Raw genomic sequence first — 25248 nt, 5'->3', positions numbered from 1 at the left:
GAAAGAACACCACACTGGGTTCCACTCCTGTAGCCAGAACAGGAATCTTAGAATCAAGAAGTAATTCCTATTAAAGTGGCCAGTGAGTGTATTTCCCCATCGCTGTTGTTTCATCAGTTTAACTACAGGATAAAGATTAATTGTATAATCCAATAATGTAAACTTTCATTAAAACATCCATCTTAGCAATAGAAATTTGACAATTTTACAATAATGCCACTGGATTGAAGGTGTTGATTCATTTCCTGTCCCAGCATTTCTGACAGCACTTTTGGCTGTGAGGTAAATCACATGTCTATACCAATGCAATTCTTCTAACATGTTATCGTTTCCATAGTAACACCTAACACAGTAACGTATATGGCGGATGAACTGATTGCAAAACCTTGGTAATTAAACATGGGGTAATCGTAATTGACTGTAATCGATGACATTTTTATGTAATCATAATGTAATCGTAATTTTACTCAGGAAACATGCTGTAATTATAATTGTAATTGTGGGTACCAGTAATCGTAATCATATAACAAAATTACATGATGGTAAAAATATAAGTGAAGAACATTGGTACCTTGTGTATACTGAACATCTTTGGTCCATTTACCTGCAAGGTCAGTGTAGAGGCTCATTCGTAGTGAGACCTTGAGAAAAGTGCTATAGCTTACGCTGACGAAGTCTCTGTCCCAAAGTAACTGTTTCCACTCTCAGTGTCCGTGTGCCTTGCAATAAATCCACTTGAAACGTCTTGAAAGTTGAACTTTAATTCTCGTTTAACAATTACAAAGGTTCTAAGATACAGAGAGTCGGTGAGTCAGAGAGTCAGGTAAGAAAAACTATTCGCTTCCACGGCTTCTCGAGATCTACCCTGAGAAGCGTGAGACCGTTCTTATATAGCTGAATGAATTCTAATTCTAATTCTTGAGAAGCGTGAGACAGTTCTAATTCTTGTTCTAATTCTTCACATATGAATTCTTAAGAAGCGTGAGACAGTTCTAATTCTTAACATATGAATTATCTCATCTCATTATCTCTAGCCGCTTTATCCTTCTACAGGGTCGCAGGCAAACTGGAGCCTATCCCAGCTGACTACGGGCGAAAGGCGGGGTACACCCTGGACAAGTCGCCAGGTCATCACAGGGCTGACACATAGACACAGACAACCATTCACACTCACACCTACAGTCAATTTAGAGTCACCAGTTAACCTAACCTGCATGTCTTTGGACTGTGGGGGAAACCGGAGCACCCGGAGGAAACCCACGCGGACACGGGGAGAACATGCAAACTCCACACAGAAAGGCCCTCGCCGGCCCCGGGGCTCGAACCCAGGACCTTCTTGCTGTGAGGCGACAGCGCTAACCACTACACCACCGTGCCGCCCAACATATGAATTCTGATTCTAATTCTAACTCTTTTAACCTTGCCACATATTATTCATCATCTTAATCATGAAATAAACTACTTATATGAAATTACACACTCAAATGAAATTATATATACCTTTTAACATAAATTGTAATTCACATCTATATGAATTCTACTTTGGCCGCTATATACCCGGCCCCTAATTGCTTTCTATCCTAGAAACAATTACAACATTGAATGTATTTAACAGTCCTTTTCATTCTGCTTCTTGAAGCAGGCAGAGTTTGGTGATCGGCCGCTCAAGTTCATTCATCTTCGTCTTGACTCGAACCTTGCGGACGACTCCATGTTCGTCCTCCACAGTCTTCACGATTCTTCCCATTAGCCATGATCCTCTAGGGGCTGATTCGTCGACGATCAAGACTATATCTCCCGGGATGAAGTTGCACGCTGGATTGTTCCATTTCTGTCTTTTCTGGAGTTGAGGCAGATATTCTTTGGTCCAGTGTTTCCAGAACAGATCACTCATGTATTGGACTTGCCTCCATCTCTTGCGTGCGTAAGTATCATCCTTATCAAAGACACCCGGTGGTAGGTTGGGGTTAGTCTTGAGCAAGAGTAAGTGCTGTGGGGTAAGGGCTTCCAAGTCATTAATGTCATTAGAAGGCGTAGTGATAGGCCTACTATTCAAGATGGCTTCACATTCACAGAAGAACATTTGAAGACCTTCCTCGTCCAAGCTTTGTTCTCTTAAAGTGGCATCCATGATCTTCCTGATGGAGCGGATGATTCTTTCCCACACCCCTCCATGGTGGGATCCAGATGGTGGATTGAATAACCAAGTGATGTCACGCTGGAGCAAGCTGTTCTCGATTTGTGAAGTATTCCACGCCTTTATTGCCCTTCTCAGCTCGTGGTCGGCTCCAACGAAGTTGGTCCCTTTGTCGGATCTCATTTCCTTCACTTGACCCCTTCTCGCAATGAAGCGCCGCAGAGCTTGAATAAAGGAGTCGGTCTCCAATGATGTTGCCATTTCTATGTGGACCGCACGACATGCAAGGCAGGTGAATATCACCCCATATCTTTTTACAGACACTCTTCCCCGCTTGACGCTGAATGGCCCGAATAGATCCACACCAGTTCTGGTAAAGGGTGGTTCATTTGGTAGAACTCTGTTTCTTGGTAGGTCTGCCATCATTTGTGTGCCTGATGCACCATGTTGTTTTCGACAGGTAATACACCGAGACAGCATTCTTCTGATTGATGAGGGAGAGTCAATGATCCAGTACCTTTGGTGTGTGTGAGACAAGACATGATTTCGTCCACTGTGTCCTAAACACTCGTGTGCATCCTGGAGAATCAAGTCCACCACGTGATGGTTCTTAGGGATGATCATCGGATGCTTGGCTTCGGCTGGCATGGATGCTCCACTGAGCCTCCCTCCAACGCGAAGGATTCCCTCTTCAAGTTGTGGATTGAGTCTGAAGATTCGACTACTCTTCTTAATAGAGTCCTTTCTCCGAAGAGCAGATATCTCCTCTTGGAAGTTATCGTTTTGACAATGGCTAATAATAGCGATCTCTGCTTTTTGCAGGTCATCCACAGTCAGGTAAGTATGTTTGAGACCCTTTTTGTAGCTCAACATCTCTTTGTTCAGCTGTTGTTTCCTTCTCTGCACAATCCTTTCAACTCTTTTCTCTTCCTAGACAGGTTCACCAGGGTTTGCTTGAGTCGCATGAACCACGCCACAGCCTTCTTGAGACGTATCCATGAAGAGTAGTATTGGATTAGCTGCTGCATTGCATCAGTGCTTTCTACTGTGATAGCGTTAACCAGCACGCCTTTCTTCACCTCAGGGTCCTCAGCCGTGAGCTCTTCTAGGTGATTGGGTTCGTCTGGCCACTCCCTTTCTGGTTTACTGAGGAAGCTGGGACCAGCAATCCAGACGTCATTCCTCATGAAGGCGTTCACCCTTTGACCCCTCGAGGCATAATCGGCAGGATTCAACTGAGTGTTGACATAGCTCCATTGATGCACTTTTGATGCTTGCAGAATTATGGCAATCCTGTTTGCCACAAATGTTTTAAATCTGATGTTCTTATTGGCTATGTACTTGAGTACGGCAGTACTGTCTGTCCAAAACTTGGAATCTGATAGCGGCAACTGAAGCTCTTTCTTCAGCATGACGTCCACCTTCACAGCTAAGGCAGCCACCGTCAGCTCCAACCGCGGGATGGTAGTTGGTTTCAGAGGGGCGACCCTCGCCTTCCCCAAGACGAATGAACAGTGTACTTGGTTGCTGCTATTCTTCTGGACTAAGTACGTGACAGTACCATAACCTATTTCACATGCGTCACAAAAGTGATGCAGTTGAGCTTGCACAGTTTTGCCAAATTCAGGTGGCTTAAAGCACCGTGTTACTCGAAATTCAGTGAGCTGTTGGAGTTCTTCAGTCCACTTGGTCCATTGTTGTATGAGGTGTTCTGGCACAGTGTCATCCCAGGCTGTTCTTAGTCTACACAATTCTTGCAAGATGTTTCTAGCAGGTAGTATGACTGGTGACAACATTCCTAGTGGATCATAGACAGAGCTCATTGTAGACAGGATTCCTCTCCTGGTAAAAGGCTTCTGCTCGATGTTCACCTGAAACTTGAAATGATCTGACCGGATGCACCATTGCACTCCCAAAGCTCTCTTGATGGCGAGTGAGTCCTGGTCGAGATCAAGATCCTTGACTTCTGTTGCTCGGTCCTCAAGCGGGATGGTTAACAACACGTTTCGACTGTTGGTCGTCCATTTTGTCAGTCTAAAGCCTCCTGTTTGACAGATGGCCGTCAAGTCGTGGAGTAGCTTGATCACTTCCTGTTCTGAGTTAACTGATTTTAGACAATCGTCGACGTAAAAATTGTTCAACACTGTCTCCACAGCTGCTGCATCAAAAGTACTCCTGTTGTCCTCGGCACATCTTCTCAGCGCATAGTTCGCACAGCTGGGTGAAGAGGTGGCTCCGAACAAGTGTACCTCCATTCTGTACTCCTGCAGTTCCTTTGAGATATCCCCGTCAGGCCACCATAAAAACCTGAGAAGGTCTGCGTCTTCAGATGGGACCTTGACCTGGTGGAACATGGCCTCCACATCTGCCATAACTGCGATTGGCTCCTGACGAAATCGTGTTAAGACTCCAACCAGACTGCTTGTCATGTCAGGCCCTTGCAGTAGTTGCTCATTGAGTGTGGTTCCCTGATATGAAGCGCCGCAGTCGAATACCACTCGAAGTTTATGCTTCTTGGGGTGGTAGACGGCATGATGTGGAATAAACCACACCTTTCCATCACTCCTGTTAAGCTCTTCGTCTGGGACTTTGACGGCGTATCCCTTGGTTATGACCTGGTTCATGAAGCTGACGTATTCTTCTCGGAACGTCTGGTTTCTCTGAAGCTTCTTTTTCATGTTGAGCGCTCATTGCTCCGTCATTGCTCTATTGTTAGGCATTTTCACATCTTTGTTTTTCAATGGCAATCCGATAGAGTAGTGACCGTCGACCAGTTTTGTGGATGTGGTGACTCTGTCCATAAACAGTTGATCTTCCTTTGACATCTCAAGCTGCTCTCCTTGAGCATTCTCGGGAAAATCATACTTGAATTGCTGGGTCCACAATTCTTCAAGTCGAGCCACCGATATCCGATTCATTTGGATCTGTGGGTATCCGTTCTTTGACCAGCTTCCGATGTTCTCACGCAGCGGCCCGTTCACTGTCCATCCCAAGACTGTACGTACTGCATACGGCCCATCTTTCACGCTGCAGATTACCTCTTTTGGCTCTAAAGCCTTTGCGACATCCGTCCCAATTAGAAGATCGATATCTGCCTTGATCAATGGAATTCGTACACCTCGTAAGTGTGGCCACCTATCCACGTCCTCTTGGGTTGGGATATTCTCCTGACTAGCAGGTATGGCCCTTTGCGTAAACACACCAGTGAGCCCGACAAAGTCATCCCCTTCCAGACTGCTGACTTCTAAGTCTGGCAACACCTTGCACGTGACGGTCCTTTGGTCTCCCATAGTGGTAAGTAGGATGTTCACATTTTTTCCTTGCAGGTTAAGGTTGTTGGCTAGCTTGTTAGTGCAAAAGGAGGCGTTGTTCCCTGGATCCAGGAACGCATAACAAGTCAGCACCTTGTTGCCTTTCTTTGCCTTCACTCTCACCGGAACGATGGCGAGGACGGTTCCTGCACCCCCGGCCCCCATCTGAGAGCAAGTTTTCCCTGCATCCACGAATCCACTGACCACAGTTTGTTCTTCCTGTAAAGACTCCTCTTTTGGTTCCTCCCTTGAAGTGTCTTCTTTTGGTATGTCTTTAGGGGTCTGCTTTATGTGTAACAGTGTAGGGTGTTTAGCTGAACACATCTCACAGCTCTTCTTTTCTTCACAGGCACTGCTCATGTGTCCTCCTATAAGACAGCTGAAGCAGAGTCCTTTACTTTTAAGGAATTCCAATTTTTCTTTGTGCAGCTTTTTTTTGAAGTTTCTTGCACTGTTCCATGGTATGATCTCCCTGACAGAAGATGCACGGTTTCACGAAAGCCATGTTCATGTTTGGTTTCTTCTCTTTAGCTTTCTTGTTCTCAGCACCAGCAACATCTTTCACTACTTTCTGCTCTTTAGCTTCAGTGGCTAGCGTTATGATGGTTTTCTTGCCAGCTGATTTTTCAGGTTGGCGCTTTGTTTGACCTGAGATTTCACCAAACACAGGGTGTGCTGCCATTTCAGCCTGTTTGGTTACAAATGACACCACGTCTTGGAACTTTGTTCGCCGATCTTTCTTCTGAATGTCAATGGCGACGCTCCTGAATTTCTCCCTCAGCCTGTATGGGAGCTTGGAGATGACTGTGCGCATGTTCGCAGCATTCTCCATCTCATCCAAGTACTCTAGATACGACATTGCATTGTTACAGTTGATCAGAAACAGAGCATATGCTTCAAGTGCCTTAGCGTCGTCCGACTTGATAGTAGGCCAATCTGTGTTTGCAGAATTGCCCTTTGAAGTAACAGGCTCTTGTCGCACAACAGGCGTTGCATCGGCAGCTATTCCCCTACTATGGCTATGCTGAGATACATTACTAGCCCCACTGCTCCTATTGTGGCTGACATGTTGTCTCTGAGTAGCCGTCAGTGAATCCACTCTACTGCCTTTAGAGCCGCTTGACACATCTGAGTCTTCAAATTTTCTTAACACAGCTAATCTTGCATCTGATGCAGCGAGCTCTGCTTGTAACTCCAACTCTTCTTTTTTAGCTTTGAGCCGTAGCTCCTGCTCTTCCAAAGCCCTTTTCTGTTTTTCCTTTTCCGCTTTGAGCCATAGCTCCTGCTCTTCCTTTTTAGCTTTGAGCCGTAGCTCCTGCTCTTCCAAAGCCCTTTTCTGTTTCAATGTGGCTGTCGGTTAACAAAGCAGCTTTCTCCATTTCAACTTTTAAGCGCTCAGCGTGAACTGATGATACTACAGAAGCAGAAGAGACAGACTTGGCTTTTTTACTCTTTCTGGATGTAACTGAAACACTATCTTCAGGATTTACCTCATTGTTCACTCTTTCAGACTCTTCTATGCGAAGCGTTGCATCCTGTATCCATGATCTAACCTCTCGCACAAAATTGCATTGCTCATCATATCTTGGCTGAAACCAATTACTTTGATCTGCATTCATATTCTGTGTGCATCCAAGTTGACTGTACAGGTCTTTGACATCAGCATTTATCTTACTGAATTATCCTATCAGTTCTTCATACTTGGTTAACAATTCCTTTGTTATAATTTCCACGTTTGCATCATCATCCATTAACTCACGCAATTCGTTTTTTTTTCTCAGTCAGTTTTCCTAGCGGCTGCACGGTGGTGTAGTGGTTAGCGCTGTCGCCTCACAGCAAGAAGGTCCTGGGTTCGAGCCCCGGGGCCGGCGAGGGCCTTTCTGTGTGGAGTTTGCATGTTCTCCCCGTGTCCACGTGGGTTTCCTCCGGGTGCTCCGGTTTCCCCCACAGTCCAAAGACATGCAGGTTAGGTTAACTGGTGACTCTAAATTGACCGTGAGTGTGAATGGTTGTCTGTGTCTATGTGTCAGCCCTGTGATGACCTGGCGACTTGTCCAGGGTGTACCCCGCCTTTCGCCCGTAGTCAGCTGGGATAGGCTCCAGCTTGCCTGCGACCCTGTAGAAGGATAAAGCGGCTAGAGATAATGAGATGAGATGAGTTTTCCTAGCTTTGCTCTTCTGGAGCTGATTCTTGTCTGCAGACTATTTTCCAATGACACTTGTGTTGGTTTACCCTGACGTTTTTCCCCCTAGAGGGCTTACCGTCCTTTCCTTTTCATCCGTCATGATTGCTTTGAACGTCGGTCCGGTTTTTTGTTCCGATTCCACTTGCGACAGTCACGTTGCAACCATGTCCACTTGTCAATCACCAGCCACGAGTGTACCACGTGATCGCGCTAGTTCAGAAGTCCCTCGGTAAATCCCTCGATGAATCTTCTTTCCAGTTTCAGCGAACCTCTCCAGCATTTTGTAATCCGATGTCAAGCGAGTTTTTCTTACTATTGTAGAGGCTCGTTCGTAGTGAGACCTTGAGAAAAGTGCTATAGCTTACGCTGACAAAGTCTCTGTCCCAAAGTAACTGTTTCCACTCTCAGTGTCCGTGTGCCTTGCAATAAATCCACTTGAAACGTCTTGAAAGTTGAACTTTAATTCTCGTTTAACAATTACAAAGGTTCTAAGATACAGAGAGTCGTGAGTCAGAGAGTCAGGTAAGAAAAACTATTCGCTTCCACGGCTTCTCGAGATCTACCCTGAGAAGCGTGAGACCGTTCTTATATAGCTGAATGAATTCTAATTCTAATTCTTGAGAAGCGTGAGACAGTTCTAATTCTTGTTCTAATTCTTCACATATGAATTCTTAAGAAGCGTGAGACAGTTCTAATTCTTAACATATGAATTCTGATTCTAATTCTAATTCTTTTAACCTTGCCACATATTATTCATCATCTTAATCATGAAATAAACTACTTATATGAAATTACACACTCAAATTAAATTATATATACCTTTTAACATAAATTGTAATTCACATCTATATGAATTCTACTTTGGCCGCTACAGTCAGTAGACTTTAATCCTCAGGGGTCTGAGGGCATCTCCTGGCACTCTAATGATTTTGGTATGCTCTGATTTTGTTAACAATTTCAACAAATCTAAGCAGTATTTTCAAAGTCATATGACTTTTTTGTATTCGGCACAAGTTCAGCTACAATAATATCTCTGTCGTATGTATATCATGATTGTACTTTTTTTTAAAAATAACAGATAAATGAAACTGTTATAAAAAGCAGTTTTAGAACTGTGTTGGAATGTGTGAAAAAGCATGACCTTACCTATTGTGACGAACCACTTTGGTCACTTGAGGTGATTCTGTTCAGTCTGAGGAATGGATCAAGCACGGAAACTTAAATCTGCTCCACTGATTTGGACAATTAATTGGCCATCATAAAACGTATGTCCTATTGTTTTGGGATAAAGGGTTGGCAGTGGGAGGGGTATTCAATGAGAAGAGTAAAAATTTCCATTCCATTCCATGAGAAGAGTGAAACCCCCCCTCACTGCCAACTCTTAAGCCCATCAGGTCCAGTCACAATGGGTAAGGTCATGTTTTTTCACACATTCCAACACAGTTCTAAAACTGATTTTTATAACATCTTCATTTATCTTGGTTTATTTGACTTTATTTTGGTATTTGACTCTATTCAGTGTGTCTTGAAATTAACTCTTGTACTATTTTACTCAGTTCAGAGCCACAGCCAACTCTGCTACACAATTACTCTGTAATTTTGCTCCCACTCCAACTCCAAATTTTACTCTCTCAACTCAAAATAGAGCAAAATTAACTATTTTGAAGAAAATACTTTTAACTTTGGAAAAAACTGTTCATTTATTTCCTGTGTCTGCACTACAGTACTCGCATATCAACTGATCTGCTCATAATAAATAGAATAAAGAAATTGTGTATGTTTTCACATATAGTCTCTTGCACTTTAATGGACACTGGCCAGTTTTACATTACATTTTACGTTAATAATAGAGACTATATGTGAAAACATACATAATGAAAAATTATAATAAATATTGCAAATAAAACCAACATTCTTGTTCTTGTTTTTTTAATTTATTTTCATCATTTGATTCATTGAATAGTGTTGCTCATAAGTGCCCAAATTTGTCCCTAAATATGTCAAAAGCACTTGTCCATAACAAAATTTGGCATAGGATTTGCTGTAATTATAATTGTAGTGCATGTGATGTAATCGTAACTGTTATCTAAACTTTCGAAGTAATCATAATTGAATTTCACGTAATCGCCCCAAGTCTATTGGTAATTGTTTACATGGTGACGTTTTCTTCAGGAGTGTCCAGTGTGAGTACGTTTTCTGACACAGGAATGTCTCCAGGAATTTTTCATGGTAACATAACAAGCTTGTTTGTCTACTGTGTAAAAAATGGCTAATATTTGCAATATGTTGATTAAACCTGTTGAATGAAAGCTGAAAGTCGACCCTTCATTCACATCTTGATTGATTCGTTTCAAATCCATGGTGGTGTTGATGGACAGAGGCAAAGATACAAAAAAAAAAACTATCACTGTCCAAATATTTATGGATCTGACTGTAAGTGATCACAAGAACGAACTTGATTTGTGGACGTTCTGCGACATTAAATGTAAGTATAAACGGATAAGAAATATGATTCATCATTCATTAATTATTACTTTTTTTAAAGGGGAACTGAAGGCAATTTTTTTTATTATCAAAATTCTATTTATCTCATTTTATTAAATATCGGAATGCATTTTTGATCGCTATTTTGTCGCTGCTATAGCAAGTTATGAGTGTCTGAAATATGCTCTGTAATATATCAGTCCATATGTCAAAGCGATGGCCATAAACGAGATTCGTTGAGACCTGTGCGAGACATCGTAGGACGGAAGTAAAACGTACAGCGGAAATCAAAGTCACCAACATCTGCCAACGTTGTCAAAAGACGCGTGCGCCCTCTTTCGAATGCTGACGGAATCAAGCCGGAAGTTTTGTTTGTTTTGATAGCAGTCAGGAAAGTTTGAAAAAAGTAGGCAGTAATCGTCATTTAAACTCGTTTTTGTGCAATATTTCGGTTGGAAAACAGTTTTCAAAATGGCGGCACTGACACCTGGCTGACACTTCATGTTTTGAAGTCTCGCACAAGTCTTGTGAAGATCGCGCGGATAAGCGACACCTGCCGTGGACCAAACGAACTAAATTCAACACGACTAAAAACCGAATAGGCCGATAAGTATAATATTTAATTGCAATTAGTTGCCAATACGAGTCACGATATAAGGTTACTGAAAACGTAATTGAATAACACGTTAATTAAGAAATAAAGCAAGTTTAAACATGACTTCAGTTCTGCTTTAAATGTTGTTAGAATTGTCAAATTGCTGTGGTATAAGCAGAATAAAACACGACCCGACGTGCTGTTATTGCAAAACAATCAACTTTGGGTTGGTAGCAGTAACCTCACTTCATATCAAAGTGCATCACAACATCTCAGCATTAGTTATTTTGCTCTAAACGCATTCTCCCGAGTGCTTTATTCCTTTAATATGTCCTGACATTCTTTAGGATTCTGGAATATTCTTGATAAAATCCCCAGCTCTTGATAAAAGACGCAGAACTTTTCATAGCTTATATGTAACAGTGAATTAGAATCAATGTCAAAATATAATTTCATTTTGTTCCTTGTATAGGAATGTATTATTATTATTATTATTATTATTATTATTATTATTAATTTCTACATTTATATCTTATATCTTGTAGTTCATGGCATTTATAATTGCCAGGTTTAATTTGTGATAAGGTTGCTTGGTGATCCGGATCGTTGTGATTGCAGCAGGAAAAGCTGTACAATGAGCTGTGCAATGATCAACCTGAGCAGCTGAAAGTCTGATAAAATGACCACTTTTAATAATTAGTTCATAAATTAGATGTAGTAGATATTATGGATGGTTTTAAAGCTCATAACATTTAACATCATGTTTGATATAAAATGAAATGGAGTGGTGGAAACTCGGGGCAGGATTTCTTGCGGAAGAATGAACAGAGGAAGAAGGTTCAAATGACAAAAGAGACTAAATTAGGAATAAATGAGGTGAAGGTTTGAACGAAAAGGAGTCGGAGTCTGGCTACTTACTGTTTGGGGCTTGTAGAGGACGGCATATCTGGAAAATAAATAAATGAATAAATTAAATCTGTTGTTAAAATATGAAAGAAAGTGAATAAAAATTTGCTGAATTAAGGTATAATTTAGTTATAAATAGTTTAATTAAGGTCTGACCTCAAGCTTTTATTTTAATCTTTATAGCATGCAGCAAGGAAACCCAAGTAATTGGACTCTCTCTCAGTCCATCTCTCTCTCTCTCTCTCTCTCTCTGTGTGTGTGTGTCTCTTTCTGTCTTGCTCAGTGTGTGCGTATCTGTCTGTCTGTCTATCTCTCAGTGTGTGTCTCTCTCTCTCAGTCTCTTTCTCTCTCTCTTTCAGTCTCTGTGTGTGTGTGTGTGTGTCTCTCTCTCTCTCGCTCAGTGTGTGCGTGTATCTGTTTGTCTGTCTCTCAGTGTGTGTGTGTGTGTGTGTGTGTCTCTCTCTCTGTCTCTCTCTCTCTTGCTCAGTGTGTGCGTGTCTCTGTCTGTGTGTGTCTCTGTCTCTTTCTTTCAGTCTCTGTGTGTGTGTCTCTCTCTCGCTCAGTGTGTGCGTGTCTCTGTCTGTCTGTCTCTCAGTGTGTGTGTGTGTCTGTCTGTCTGTCTCTCTTTCCTTCTCTCTCTCTGTCTATCTCTGTCTGCCTCTCTTTCTCAGTCTCTTTCTCTCTGTGTGTCTATATCTGTCTCTCTCAGTCTCTCTCTCTCTTTCAGTCTCTCAGTGGGTCTCTGTCTCTCATCTTGACTAAGATGCTGTTAGAAATACAGACACATTATTCATTCATTCATTCATTATCTCTAGCCGCTTTATCCTTCTACAGGGTCGCAGGCAAGCTGGAGCCTATCCCAGCTGACTACGGGTGAAAGGCGGGGTACACCCTGGACAAGTCGCCAGGTCATCACAGGGCTGACACATAGACACAGACAACCATTCACACTCACATTCACACCTACGCTCAATTTAGAGTCACCAGTTAACCTAACCTGCATGTCTTTGGACTGTGGGGGAAACCGGAGCACCCGGAGGAAACCCACGCGGACACGGGGAGAACATGCAAACTCCACACAGAAAGGCCCTCGCCGGCCCCGGGGCTCGAACCCAGGACCTTCTTGCTGTGAGGCGACAGCGCTAACCACTACACCACCGTGCCGCCCCAGACACATTATTATTATTATTATTATTATTATTATTCAGCTGATTCTGATATAAAAAATACAAAAGTCCTAATCTGCCCATTTCTCTTCTCGCAGAAACATGCGATCTTTGTCAGATTGACTTTGCCTGAGCGTATGAGATCCTCCTGACCACCAGAGGGTGCTGCCTCTTAAAAACAACCTCATTAATTCTCTTTGTTTCACAATTCCATCAGTACCTGCACCACATGTCGCCTTTCCTGCATCCTCCTGAAGTTCACCGTCTTTCCCCGGAGCAGAAACGATGCTGTCTTTCTGTGGCGTATCACCATCTTTCAGCGTTTCTCTGTGACCACCTTTCTCTTGTTCCTCGGCCTCCGTAATGCCCCTCGGCTGCTGAGAAGGTGTGCTCATAGGTCCTGGAAGAAGAAAGTGAAGTTGCTTCTATTTTATGGGAAAATCGATGAAGTGATATTAATTCTACCAAATCGCAGTGACGTACTTCCGGTTAACATGAGATGCACACGCGCACCGCCGTGAGTCAGTACAATGTTGGACGCCGTGGAGTTCAGAGCTTTCTTGTGGTCTTCCTTCTAGAGCTGTTTTTTTTTTTTGGATTAAATTCGGTTTTATACAGGGAATTGATATTTATGGATATATTATATTCCTTTTCTTATAGTTTCTATGATTTTTTTCTTTTAGAAATCTTACGACTTCTTTATGTTTTGGGAGTTGTTTTATTAATGTTAGTCACATGGACTCGTATAACTTCACGAGACCTTTCATACCTCAGTTGGTGTAAAGCCTAACGAGGAAATTTAGGGAAGTAAGTGATAGTTCCCTTAAAATATTCACTAAGAAGGGAAAGTATGTGATAGTTTCCCTACAGTCTAAATTCGTAAGACTGTTATTCTACTTAAAAGTCGACAATGTCATTAAAATTGGTAATAAAAAAGGGAAGTAAGTGTTAGTTCCCTAGCAAAAATAAAAGGGGGGAAAGTCTCATCTCATTATCTCTAGCCGCTTTATCCTGTTCTACAGGGTCGCAGGCGAGCTGGAGCCTATCCCAGCTGACTACGGGCAAAAGGCGGGGTACACCCTGGACAAATCGCCAGGTCATCACAGGGCTGACACATAGACACAGACAACCATTCACACTCACATTCACACCTACGCTCAATTTAGAGTCACCAGTTAACCTAACCTGCATGTCTTTGGACTGTGGGGGAAACCGGAGCACCCGGAGGAAACCCACGCGGACACAGGGAGAACATGCAAACTCCACACAGAAAGGCCCTCGCCGGCCCCGGGGCTCGAACCCGGACCTTCTTGCTGTGAGGCGACAGCGCTAACCACTACACCACCGTGCCGCCAGGGGGGAAAGTAAGTGATAGTTTCCCTACAAATGATCCACAGTCGTATGAATTTTGGGAAACACTACGTTCATAATCTTCGATCTAGCTTTGCTTCGAAGAATATTCAATGAGTGGTGTACAACTCTGCTGTACGGATGCTCCAAATGAAATTTCATTGTTCTTTTTTGAGACAATGACAATAAATATTCTGAATCTGATCGGAATCTGAATAAGACTTGTGAATTCCTATTCACACTACATATATTTATTACTTGTTCGCAACAATTAATATGTATGACCCAGGAACCTCGACTGAAACCACATCCTCAGAAGATTTGAAAACTTCTATATCTGCCATGTTTTCAGAGATGAAAACTGATCTGAAACAACATGTAGAACAGTTTGTTGCGACTGCCATTGAAAACTACGCTTATAATGAACATTTCTGGAGTGATGAAGAGGAGGAATCTGGCGGGAATATCTCTAATGCAGATCTTGCTGGGGGCGGCACGGTGGTGTAGTGGTTAGCGCTGTCGCCTCACAGCAAGAAGGTCCTGGGTTCGAGCCCCATGGCCGGCGAGGGCCTTTCTGTGTGGAGTTTGCATGTTCTCCCCGTGTCTGCGTGGGTTTCCTCCGGGTGCTCCGGTTTCCCCCACAGTCCAAAGACATGCAGGTTAGGTTAACTGGTGAGTCTAAATTGAGCGTAGGTGTGAATGTGAGTGTGAATGGTTGTCTGTGTCTATGTGTCAGCCCTGTGATGACCTGGCGACTTGTCCAGGGTGTACCCTGTCTTTCACCCGTAGTCAGCTGGGATAGGCTCCAGCTTGCCTGCGACCCTGTAGAAGGATAAAGCGGCTAGAGATGATGAGATGAGATCTTGCTGGTGACTTAGAAAAATTTCTTTCTCAAGATAAAGATCAACAGAAAGAGAAAAATGCTGCCTCAAGCAAGTTCCAGGACCTCGCCCAGGAGTTTGCCACAAGTGAGAAAACAAGCCCACCAATCGATGACGATCTGGTGAAGATCATAGATGGTCTCATCAATGGCAAACTACCCAAAGCAAAACTCGATGAGCTTACTGACAAATATGCCAGACTGGAAAATTGTAAGCTCTTACTGGCTCCTAAGACGAACAGGACTGTGTGGACTCAGCTTAAAGACAACACCAAGAAAGCAGATACTGGAATGCAGAGATGTCAACGGATGTTTTTGACTGCAGCTTATGCTATCCTTGATGCCTCGAAAACAGCCTCCGGAGAAATGAAAACCAAACTAATTTTTCTAAGACTACGTTCAGACTGCACCCTGAAACGACCCATATCCGATTTTTTTTGCCCATATGCGACCTGTATCTGATTTGTTATTGACAATCTGAACGACATAGATCCGATTTTTTTCACGTGACCCAGGCCGCTTGGATATGTGGTCCTAATTCCGATGCATATCTGTTATTTTTACATGCGACTGCAGTCTGACCGGACAGGTCGCATTCATGTGACCTACACGTCATCAACAAGAGACAAACGTCACTATTCTGCGTTGGCTAATCCCGCCTCTTTGGTGGAAAACAACAACAATGGCTTTTTTTTTTTTACGTATTACGTAGATGTGCTTATTACGTGTCAATTTGCGCATGCGGGACACTTTTGGGTCGTTTTACATGCGACTGCAGTCTGACCGGACAAGTCGCATTCATGCGACCTACACGTCATCAACAAGAGACAAACGTCACTATTCTGCGTTGGCTAATCCCGCCTCTTTGGTGGAAAACAACAACAATGGCTTTTTTTTTGTTTACGTATTACGTAGATGTGCTTATTACATGTCAGTTTGCGCATGCGGGACACTTTTGGGTCGTTTTCCGTTCATATTGGAGATCGCATACAAGTCTCATATAATTGGTAATGTGAACGGCCTAACAAAAAAATCGGATTTCATAACAAATCAGATATGGGTCGTTTCAGGTTGCAGTCTGAACGTAGTGTAAGTCACCAGAGAGGATTCCCTTGGTTAAACAGTCAAGCTGATTAAATCGCTTGCGAATTGTAAATGTGTGCGGGGGCACCTCATAGCTGATTTCAGCGGTTCTCGGTTGCTCGGTTCAGATCAAACTGGTCTTGATATTTTCGGACGCGATCTCCTCATATGCAACACAATCGGTAGTGTGTGTGTTGTTACTACGATCTCATCGGTTACGATAATTTTAAACAGCCAATTGGAGTGCCACGATTGATCACATGGTGTAAATAAGGCAAAATGTCGACTTGCAACAATCACACGTGGACTGCAGACCAGGAAGCACAACTTGTGTCGCTTTGGGAAGCGTCCACCTGTCTTTACGACATTAGTTCACCTGATTACAGCAAACAGGAAAAGAGGAACGAGGCTATGGCTGTAATCGTGTCAGCTTTGAAAAGGCCTGGTAAAGTATTATAGCATTCAGTGGGACAGAAATCGCTTGTCCGGAATCCCAGAACAAGTTGAATTTTAAGAACGACTGAACAAATTAGAATCAATTCTTATTATTGATTTGTCTAGTTGGGATTATTATCCCTTTTTGATTCTAATATTCAAAATTTAATACTTCTCTATGTATGTATATATATATATATATATATATATATATATATATATATATATATATAGCACCCTCCACAATTATTGGCACCCCTCGTTGTGTTCTTAGGCGTCTAATAAATTCTTTTTTTTTTTTTTATAATATAGGACAACAATGCATTAAAAGAGAAAAATCCAACCTTTAATTCAAGTGCATTTATTCAGTGGGAAAAAAAAATCCCACATTAAGAAATAATTCTTTTACATGAAATCATGTGTGCCACAATTATTGGCACCCCTGATGTTAATACTTTGTACAACTCCCTTTTGCCAACAAGACAGCACTTAATCTTCTCCTATAACATTTCACAAGATGGGAGAATACAGAGAGATGGATCTTCAACCATTCCTCTTTGCACAATCTCTCTAAATCATCCAGAGTCCTGGGTCATCTCCTATGCACTCTCCTCTTCAGCTCACCCCACAGGTTTTCAATTGGGTTGAGGTCTGGGGACTGAGATGGCCATGGGAGGAGCTTAATTTTGTGTCTGGTGAACCATTTTTGTGTAGATTTGGCCACATGTTTAGGGTCATTATCTTGCTGAAAGACCCAGTGACGACCCATCTTCAGCTTTCGGGCAGAGGCCACCAGATTTTGATTTAAAATGTCTTGGTATTTCAAAGAGTTCATGATGCCATGCACCCTAACAAGGTTCCCGGGGCCTTTGGAAGAGAAACAGGCCCACAGCATCACCGATCCTCCCCCATACTTCACAGTGGGCATGAGGTGCTTTTCCGCATACTCATCTTTTGTGATCTATTAGAGTGTTTGTTGCCAAAAAGCTCTATCTTGGTCTCATCTGACCAAAGCACATGGTCCCAGTACCGCTTAGCGAACTCCAGACGTTTACGTTTATGCTTGTAAGTGAGAAAAGGCTTTTTCCGTGCATGCCTCCCAAACAGCTTGTTGGCATGTAGATAGCACCTGATGGTTGTTATGGAGACTTTGTGACCCCAAGATGCTTCTCTTTGATGCAATTCTCTAACAGTGAGCTTTGGAGAACTTTTTACTTCCCTTCCCATCCTCCTCACTGTGCGTGGTGGCAAGATAAACTTGCATCCTCGTCCAGGCTTGTTTGCCACAGTTCCAGTTGTTTTAAACTTCTTGATGATTCCTCTGACTGTAGATACGGGCCGGTGTAGGCAAGCGGCTGTTTTCTTGTAGCCATTGCCTGACTTATGAAGGTCGACACACATCTGCCTCACTTGAATGGTGTGTTCTCTTGTCTTTCCCATGCAGTGTTGCCAGATTGGGCGGTTTCAAGTGCATTTTGGCCGGTTTTGAACATATTTTGGGCTGGAAAACGTCAGCAGTATCTGGCAACACTGTTCCCATGTTGAAGAGTGGATAAGAGAAATAGGCCTCTGTGTCACATCATATTTATACCCCAGGGAAACAGGATGTGATGAATTACTAATTAAAGGTTCCTAGATACTCTGATCAACTTTATAAACTACAGTAGAAATGACAAATGCTTCAATTACATTTATTTTCTAGGAATTGTTATGGGTGCCAATAATTGTGGAACAGGTGATTTTATGAAAAACAATTATTTCTTATTCAAGGATTTTTTTTTAATTCACTTGAGTTAAGGGTTACATTTTTCTACAATTTTCAGTGTGAGATTATGCTTCTGCAATAAAAATTGAATTTATTTTAAAGCTTTTAACACATCTTAACCAGGGGTGCCAATAATTGTGGAGGGCTCTGTGTATATATATATTTTGTACCATCATGTGATATCTTGAACATGTGACCATCTATTCAGGCTGAATGTGTACGATGTCTCGCAAATGTGTGCGGGGAATTTTGAACCGATCAAATCGGGCCCGTATATTCGTAACCGATTGCCCGACACACGAAGCCCTGATGAAATCGGGAAGGTGTGCGTTGGGCTTAAGAGCAGGATTTACAAAGGTCTATTCCAATAGATGTCAACTGAAGTGAAGACCAATTTAATCAGTTTTGATGTTACGCTGACACGAGACCCGAATTCATCCTTCTTTTTCTTCTTCATAATAATAATAATAATAATAATAATAATAATGTGTTCCCAGGCAAAACAAACCTTGCCTGGTAGCACTTATGATGAATATGAAGGAAGATATCGCAAAAAAACATTTCTGACCTTTTTGGTGACCTTGACCTTGATTTTGACCTTGTGTGTGAACATACTTGGCCAATAAACATGATTCTGATTCTGTCGCCCCCTGCAACAGCATGTGTATGTCAGCCTTGGTTTGGAGGCTTCAGTTTTGAAAACTCTAAGAGGTAAGAGTAGAATAATACTAGAATAATAAGAATAGAATAATGGGGTTTAAAAGTGGGTGTGGCCAAAAGCCCTTCCTTTGCGTATGTAAACGATCCAAGAAACCATCCAATGACAGCAGTGTATGGAAATAAGTCAGGCAGTGATCCAATCAGCGTGTTTGTGGGAGGAGTCTTTCCGAGGCCGCACTCCTGCAGTCTGAGCTCAGGGCTTTTTTTTTTTTTTACCTTTTAGGTCATCATGACCTTGACTTTGGCCGGATGACCCCCAAAATTCTGAGCTCAGAGCTTTTGAAAAAAAAAAAAAGAATATCATGAGTCCTATCATGAGTTCTATCATGAGTTCTACACAAGGAACTGGGTAGTACTGGGACAGGAGCCTGCCTGGGAAGATCAAATCCTGGCATGGCAGGGACTTGACTAACTTGTTAGTAAAACATTTTACAAAACAACGACCAAGTTTTGTGTGGAGTGTAGAGTTCTTTCAAACAAAACAATCGGAACTGAAATCCATGGAGAACTGATAGAGGAGATACAATTTACCTGAATTGTGAACGACAGATGGATGGACAACGGACGCCACACCATGGCAACAGCTCATCAGCCTTATGGACATATGAGCTAAAAATATCTCATCTCATCTCATTATCTCTAGCCACTTTATCCTGTTCTACAGGGTCGCAGGCAAGCTGGAGCCTATCCCAGCTGACTACGGGCGAAAGGCGGGGTACACCCTGGACAAGTCGCCAGGTCATCACAGGGCTGACACATAGACACAGACAACCATTCACACTCACATTCACACCTACGCTCAATTTAGAGTCACCGGTTAACCTAACCTGCATGTCTTTGGACTGTGGGGGAAACCGGAGCACCCGGAGGAAACCCATGCGGACACGGGGAGAACATGCAAACTCCGCACAGAAAGGCCCTCGCCGGCCACGGGGCTCGAACCCGGACCTTCTTGCTGTGAGGCGACAGCGCTAACCACTACACCACCGTGCCACCAGCTAAAAAAATTAAAATAATAATAATAAAAAAAAGAATCCTAGCCTTGACCCGCTGGAGGTTCTATCTGAGACCAATGCCCATCTATCCTGAAAGTTTCATGAAGACTGGTCTAGCCATTTTCCAGTAACATTGTTTACAAACAAACAAACCCAACCGAAAACAATACCTCGCCCCCTGGTAGACTCCATCCCAGGTGAGGTGATAATAATAATAATAATAATAATAATAATAATAATACCAGGGCGGCACGGTGGTGTAGTGGTTAGCGCTGTCGCCTCACAGCAAGAAGGTCCGGGTTCGAGCCCCGTGGCCGGCGAGGGCCTTTCTGTGTGGAGTTTGCATGTTCTCCCCGTGTCCGCGTGGGTTTCCTCCGGGTGCTCCGGTTTCCCCCACAGTCCAAAGACATGCAGGTTAGGTTAACTGGTGGCTCTAAATTGACCGTAGGTGTGAATGTGAGTGTGAATGGTTGTCTGTGTCTATGTGTCAGCCCTGTGATGACCTGGCGACTTGTCCAGGGTGTACCCCGCCTTTCACCCGTAGTCAGCTGGGATAGGCTCCAGCTTGCCTGCGACCCTGTTGGACAGGATAAAGCAGCTAAAGATGATGGATGGATGGATAATAATACCATGAGCTTGCACAGTGGTTAGCGTATCCGCCTCTTGATCAGGAAATCGTGAGTTCTACTCGTAGCCTGGTCATACCAAAGACCATCATTTTAAAAAACGGTACCTGCTGCTGTCTGGCAAGGCACGCTGAAATACAGATGCGAGTAGGGAGCCAAACTGTCACGGTTACCAGAGGACCAGCCCCCACTGTAACCCTAGCTGTATAGGCAAGAAGCTGAGGGCTCTAGAAGCACACCCATGTGCCTTTATGAACTGGGTAGTACTGGGACAGGAGCCTGCCTGGGAAGACCAGATCCTGGCATGGAAGGGACTTGACTAACTTGTTAGTAAAACATTTTACAAAACAACGACCAAGTTTTGTGAAGCGTGAGGAGTTCTTTCAGACAAAACAATCGGAACCGAAATCTGTGGAGAACTGATCGAGGAGATACGATTTACCTGAATTGTGAACGACGGACGGATGACGGACGCCACACCATGGCAACAGCTCATCAACTTTATGGACATATGAGCTTAAAAAAAAAAAAAGAGTCCTTGCTTTGTGACCGTGTATTTTTAGCTCTGATAAAAATAATTGGTTAAATTTTCAGTCGAGATAAATAGTAATCACTTCCCATGTTAGTCACTGACTCATTTTCTTGATTTTATTTTCACCACTTGTTTGCCAAAACGTGATCAAATCTCATTGAGCAAGAGGCTAGATTTCATGAATGACATCATAAGAAGAACTCTGACTCCTAATCCTGACCCGAACCCTTGACATACACGTTTCCAGTTCATCATGCAGCAACTTTTCTTCCAAATTATGTTGTGAATCTAATCTCCACCTGCATCACCCTTTCTGTCGATAACCATCACTGATAATCCTTTAGGGATGCCCAGGCTTCGAAAGGGCACTTGGAGTATTTCAGATTAAAACGAAGAGCTAAGTCATTCATTTTCATGATACATTCCAATATTCTATATTCAATCCCATCACATTTTCTCGTACGATCCGTGTAAAAGTCCTCGTATTATCCCTCTCTGTCATGCCGACGCCTGTGGAAGCAGTCTGATGGTCATACAAGGTTTGAATGACAACATCTGTTTGAGGAAATGTTTGAGGAAACTCCCTGACAGCATCTGCTTTACATTTTGATTAACTCACAACTATTTCCTTTTCCGGAACATTCTTGGCTGCAGTGCTTCTTTTCTCATCGTCTCCTGAGAGCTGAGATAATGACTCCCTGGGCTTCTGATTGTGGGAGCTTTTACAGGAGGTTCTACATTCTGCTCCTTAAAAATGAGGAAATTACAGACTAGGAGTTAAAATCGGGAGGTTTGAAACTGCTTACGGGAGCTTTACCTTGATAGATTTTTAATTTGAACCTTTAAAAAATGTTTTTGACATCGTCTTGTGTGTCATGGAACGTAATTTTGGAGCATGTTGTCGAGTAAATTCCTCCAAAATAAAGGAAATTGATTGGAAATAGATTAAATTGATGGGAAGAGAGTGATGTCATTAGTCTTGGGTGAAGAGGTCAAAGTTCTTTCTCAATACTACATTCAACACACACACACACACATTTTTGGCAAATTCTGATGTCTCTTCTGTTTTCTTCCCCCTCGAGTTATCTAATTTGCACACATACAGAACCAGTCAAAAGTTTGTACACCCCTACTCTACTCATTCATAGGCTTTTCTGTATTTTGTATTTTCTATATTGTAGAACAACCCTGAAGACATCAAAACTATGAAATAACATATGGAACATACATTTAACAGTTATTCCATGAACTCGACTCGTACATGAGCTGACAGCCGATGAGGCACGTAGCACCGAGTTGGCTATAAGTCATGTGCGACTTTTTTTTTTTTGCAAATTTGATCAATAAAAACTTGATACATACGGTAACGTCCAACAAAACCATCTCCGCTTAGAATGGAAACAAACCGGCAAAATGACAGTAGCACTTTGTGAAAAATACGATAAGAATAATAATTCTTGATTTGTTTTAAGATACATTCTTACCATCAAATACTTTCATTCGATATTTTGTTTCTTTTTTTTATTTTTGGGGGTTTTGTTTTCAAGTAGAGTTTTTATTTCATTCCCGGTTGGTTCAGCAACACGCTCCGCCATTTTGTTTTTCTCTACTCACGGTATATGAGCTGATATCCTAGTAGTACAGTAGCCAATCAGAGCATGTGATTGCTCATATCCAGTGAATGTGGAGAGAATAAATCGAGGATATTGCACGGTTGCACTAAGATATGAAGTTTTTCTTCGAGTGGTGAACGTATATATCATGAGTGAGTGAGTGAAGCGAAGCTAATGAGTGAAAATATTTTAAATATGAGACGATAAACGTCATATTTTCACGCATATTGACTGTTTCCCTGGGGTGGGTTTTTTTTTTTTTTTGGTTGGTTGGTTGGTTGCTTATTTGTTTGTTTATATGTTTATTTGTCAGTGTCGCAAATTATTTTCTTTTTTTTTCAATTGAGGATAATGAATTGATAACAAAACTATTTGTTTTGCAAACAAAGATGTTGCGATTTGATATCGTGTTTTAATTTGTCTCCTGCCTTTGGTTTGTTTTTTTCTCCTATTTAGTTTACTTGATTGTTTGCTTGTTTGTCAGTAGTTTTGTTTGCAAAAAAAATGTTGCGTTTATTGACATCGGAAAGACAAATTTCAGTTACAAATTTCAAAATTTAAGATAGAAGAAAACATGCTTTGTTAAAAAACAGTAAACATTACATAGCTTCATAATTATTATTTTTTAATTAGGAGTAATGAATTGATAAATCTATATGCATTGCAAACAAAAGATTTTTTAAAATTTTGCCACGATTGCAGTTTATTTATTTTGTTATCAATTTTAGTTTGTTTGTTGGTTTTCCTTGTTTGTTTGTTTGTTTGTTTGTTTGTTTGTTTGTTTGTTTGTTTGTTTGCTGTTTTGTCAACATCACAAATTATTTTCTTTTTTTAATTTAGGATAATGAACTGGTAACAAAACTATTTGTTTTGCTAACAAAGTTGTTGACATTTGATAGTGTTTTAATTTGTCTCATGCCTGTGGTTGGTTTGTTTGTCCTATTTAGTTTATTTGATTGTTTACTTGTTTATCAGTAGTTTTGTTTGAAAAAAAATTTGCATTTATTGACATCGGAAAGATACAAATTTCAAGATATAAGCAAAACACATCTGGTGGGTTCTGATCCCATCCCATCCCATTCCATCCCATGATACACTGGGTCTTTGGGCCTGTTCTACTCAGATTCAGTCCCATGTTTATTCGAATCTGTTTTTTTCCAAACACCACTGGAGTTCAGCAGTCACTTGGATCGTCCCACCGCATGCACAGCACCACACAATGGCACGATTGTGACAGAAAACTGTGGCTCCGTCTTACAAAAGCATCTTTTCAGCTTTCGTCAGTGAAAATGCTCGACTGCTGATGAGCTCACAGGTCAGAAGGTCAGCGTCGTGCTGCGGGTGATGTGGAGTTATCAAGACGTCGATAGAATTAAACGGATCAATTTAAAACATCTGTAATCCGTTTCGGTTTCGAGGTGGTTATATGAGCTTTTATGAGCTGTATATTCCTGGAGGGAATGTATTACATGCTGTTCTTTGTTACTTTTTAGAAAATACTGATGAGAAAGTATTGATCTGAACAAGCTCAATGCACAGGGAGCGATGATTCTCATTCAGAGGAGATCTGTAATGATAAAATATGCCTCCATAAATAAAAGATTGGGAATTAGTCAGACCTTGTAACTGATGATTTGTGTCTCTCAGGAGGTAAAGAGGTCAGGCCTGTAATACGTGGAGAACATTAGCATGAAGTCAATTGAAGAGTTATAGCATCAACGAAACTGACTTCATGTTAAAACTGTTAATGTTATAGTCAGGCTGTCTTTTGTCATCCAAATGAGGATGGGTTCCCTTTTGAGTCTGGTTCCTCTCGAGGTTTCTTCCTCATGTCGTCTGAGGGAGTTTTTCCTCGCCACCGTTGCCACAGGCTTGCTCATTGGGGATAGATTAGGGATAAAATTATCTCATGTTTAAAGTCATTCAAATTCTGTAAAGCTGCTTTGCGACAATGTTTATTGTTAAAAGCGCTATACAAATAAACTTGACTTGACATGAAGTATCTACACAGTGGCTTTATGAGGCAGTGAACGCTTTATTGATTGGCTCATACTGCACAGTAATCGCTTTGTGAGATCGTGACTTTTCTCTCAGGGGGGCTGCTTGGACTTTATGCGGATCATAAAGAGTCACATTCCATTCAAGAAGCAATAAGGGCCACTTCTGTATGATGAACACACAGCGGATGGGGTGAGGAGCATCATACATACAGCAGAGTGCAAAAGTTTGCACCCCTGACGTTTTTTGAGTATGAAAGTGTGTGTGTTGTTTGTTTTTTTTTAAATTGACAAATCATAAACCTGACAGGATTAAAAAGCTGTTGAGGGAATTAAAGATGATTTACTTTGCATGCACAAAATTCATCTCATCTCATTATCTCTAGCCGCTTTATCCTTCTACAGGGTCGCAGGCAAGCTGGAGCCTATCCCAGCTGACTACGGGCGAAAGGCGGGGTACACCCTGG

At 42.0% G+C, this 25248-nt stretch overlaps 1 protein-coding gene across 1 annotated transcript in view; it reads right to left on the bottom strand.

Moving 5' to 3' along the window:
• Positions 1–25248, bottom strand: part of arhgef10la (Rho guanine nucleotide exchange factor (GEF) 10-like a) — a 419992-nt gene that overhangs the window by 384246 nt on the left and 10498 nt on the right. Inside the window, exons 2-3 of the mRNA XM_060910368.1 lie at positions 13006–13185; positions 11632–11659 (exon numbers count right to left, since the gene is read on the bottom strand). Coding sequence (XP_060766351.1) covers positions 11632–11659; positions 13006–13180 — 203 coding nt within the window. The 5' untranslated portion in view covers positions 13181–13185. The remainder of the gene's footprint in view (positions 1–11631; positions 11660–13005; positions 13186–25248) is intronic.

Source organism: Neoarius graeffei, chromosome 26, assembly GCF_027579695.1.
Source record: "Neoarius graeffei isolate fNeoGra1 chromosome 26, fNeoGra1.pri, whole genome shotgun sequence".
NCBI classification, from domain to species: domain Eukaryota; kingdom Metazoa; phylum Chordata; class Actinopteri; order Siluriformes; family Ariidae; genus Neoarius; species Neoarius graeffei.
Note: the sequence above shows the minus strand (reverse complement) of the source record. Positions and strands in the feature narration are given on the sequence as shown.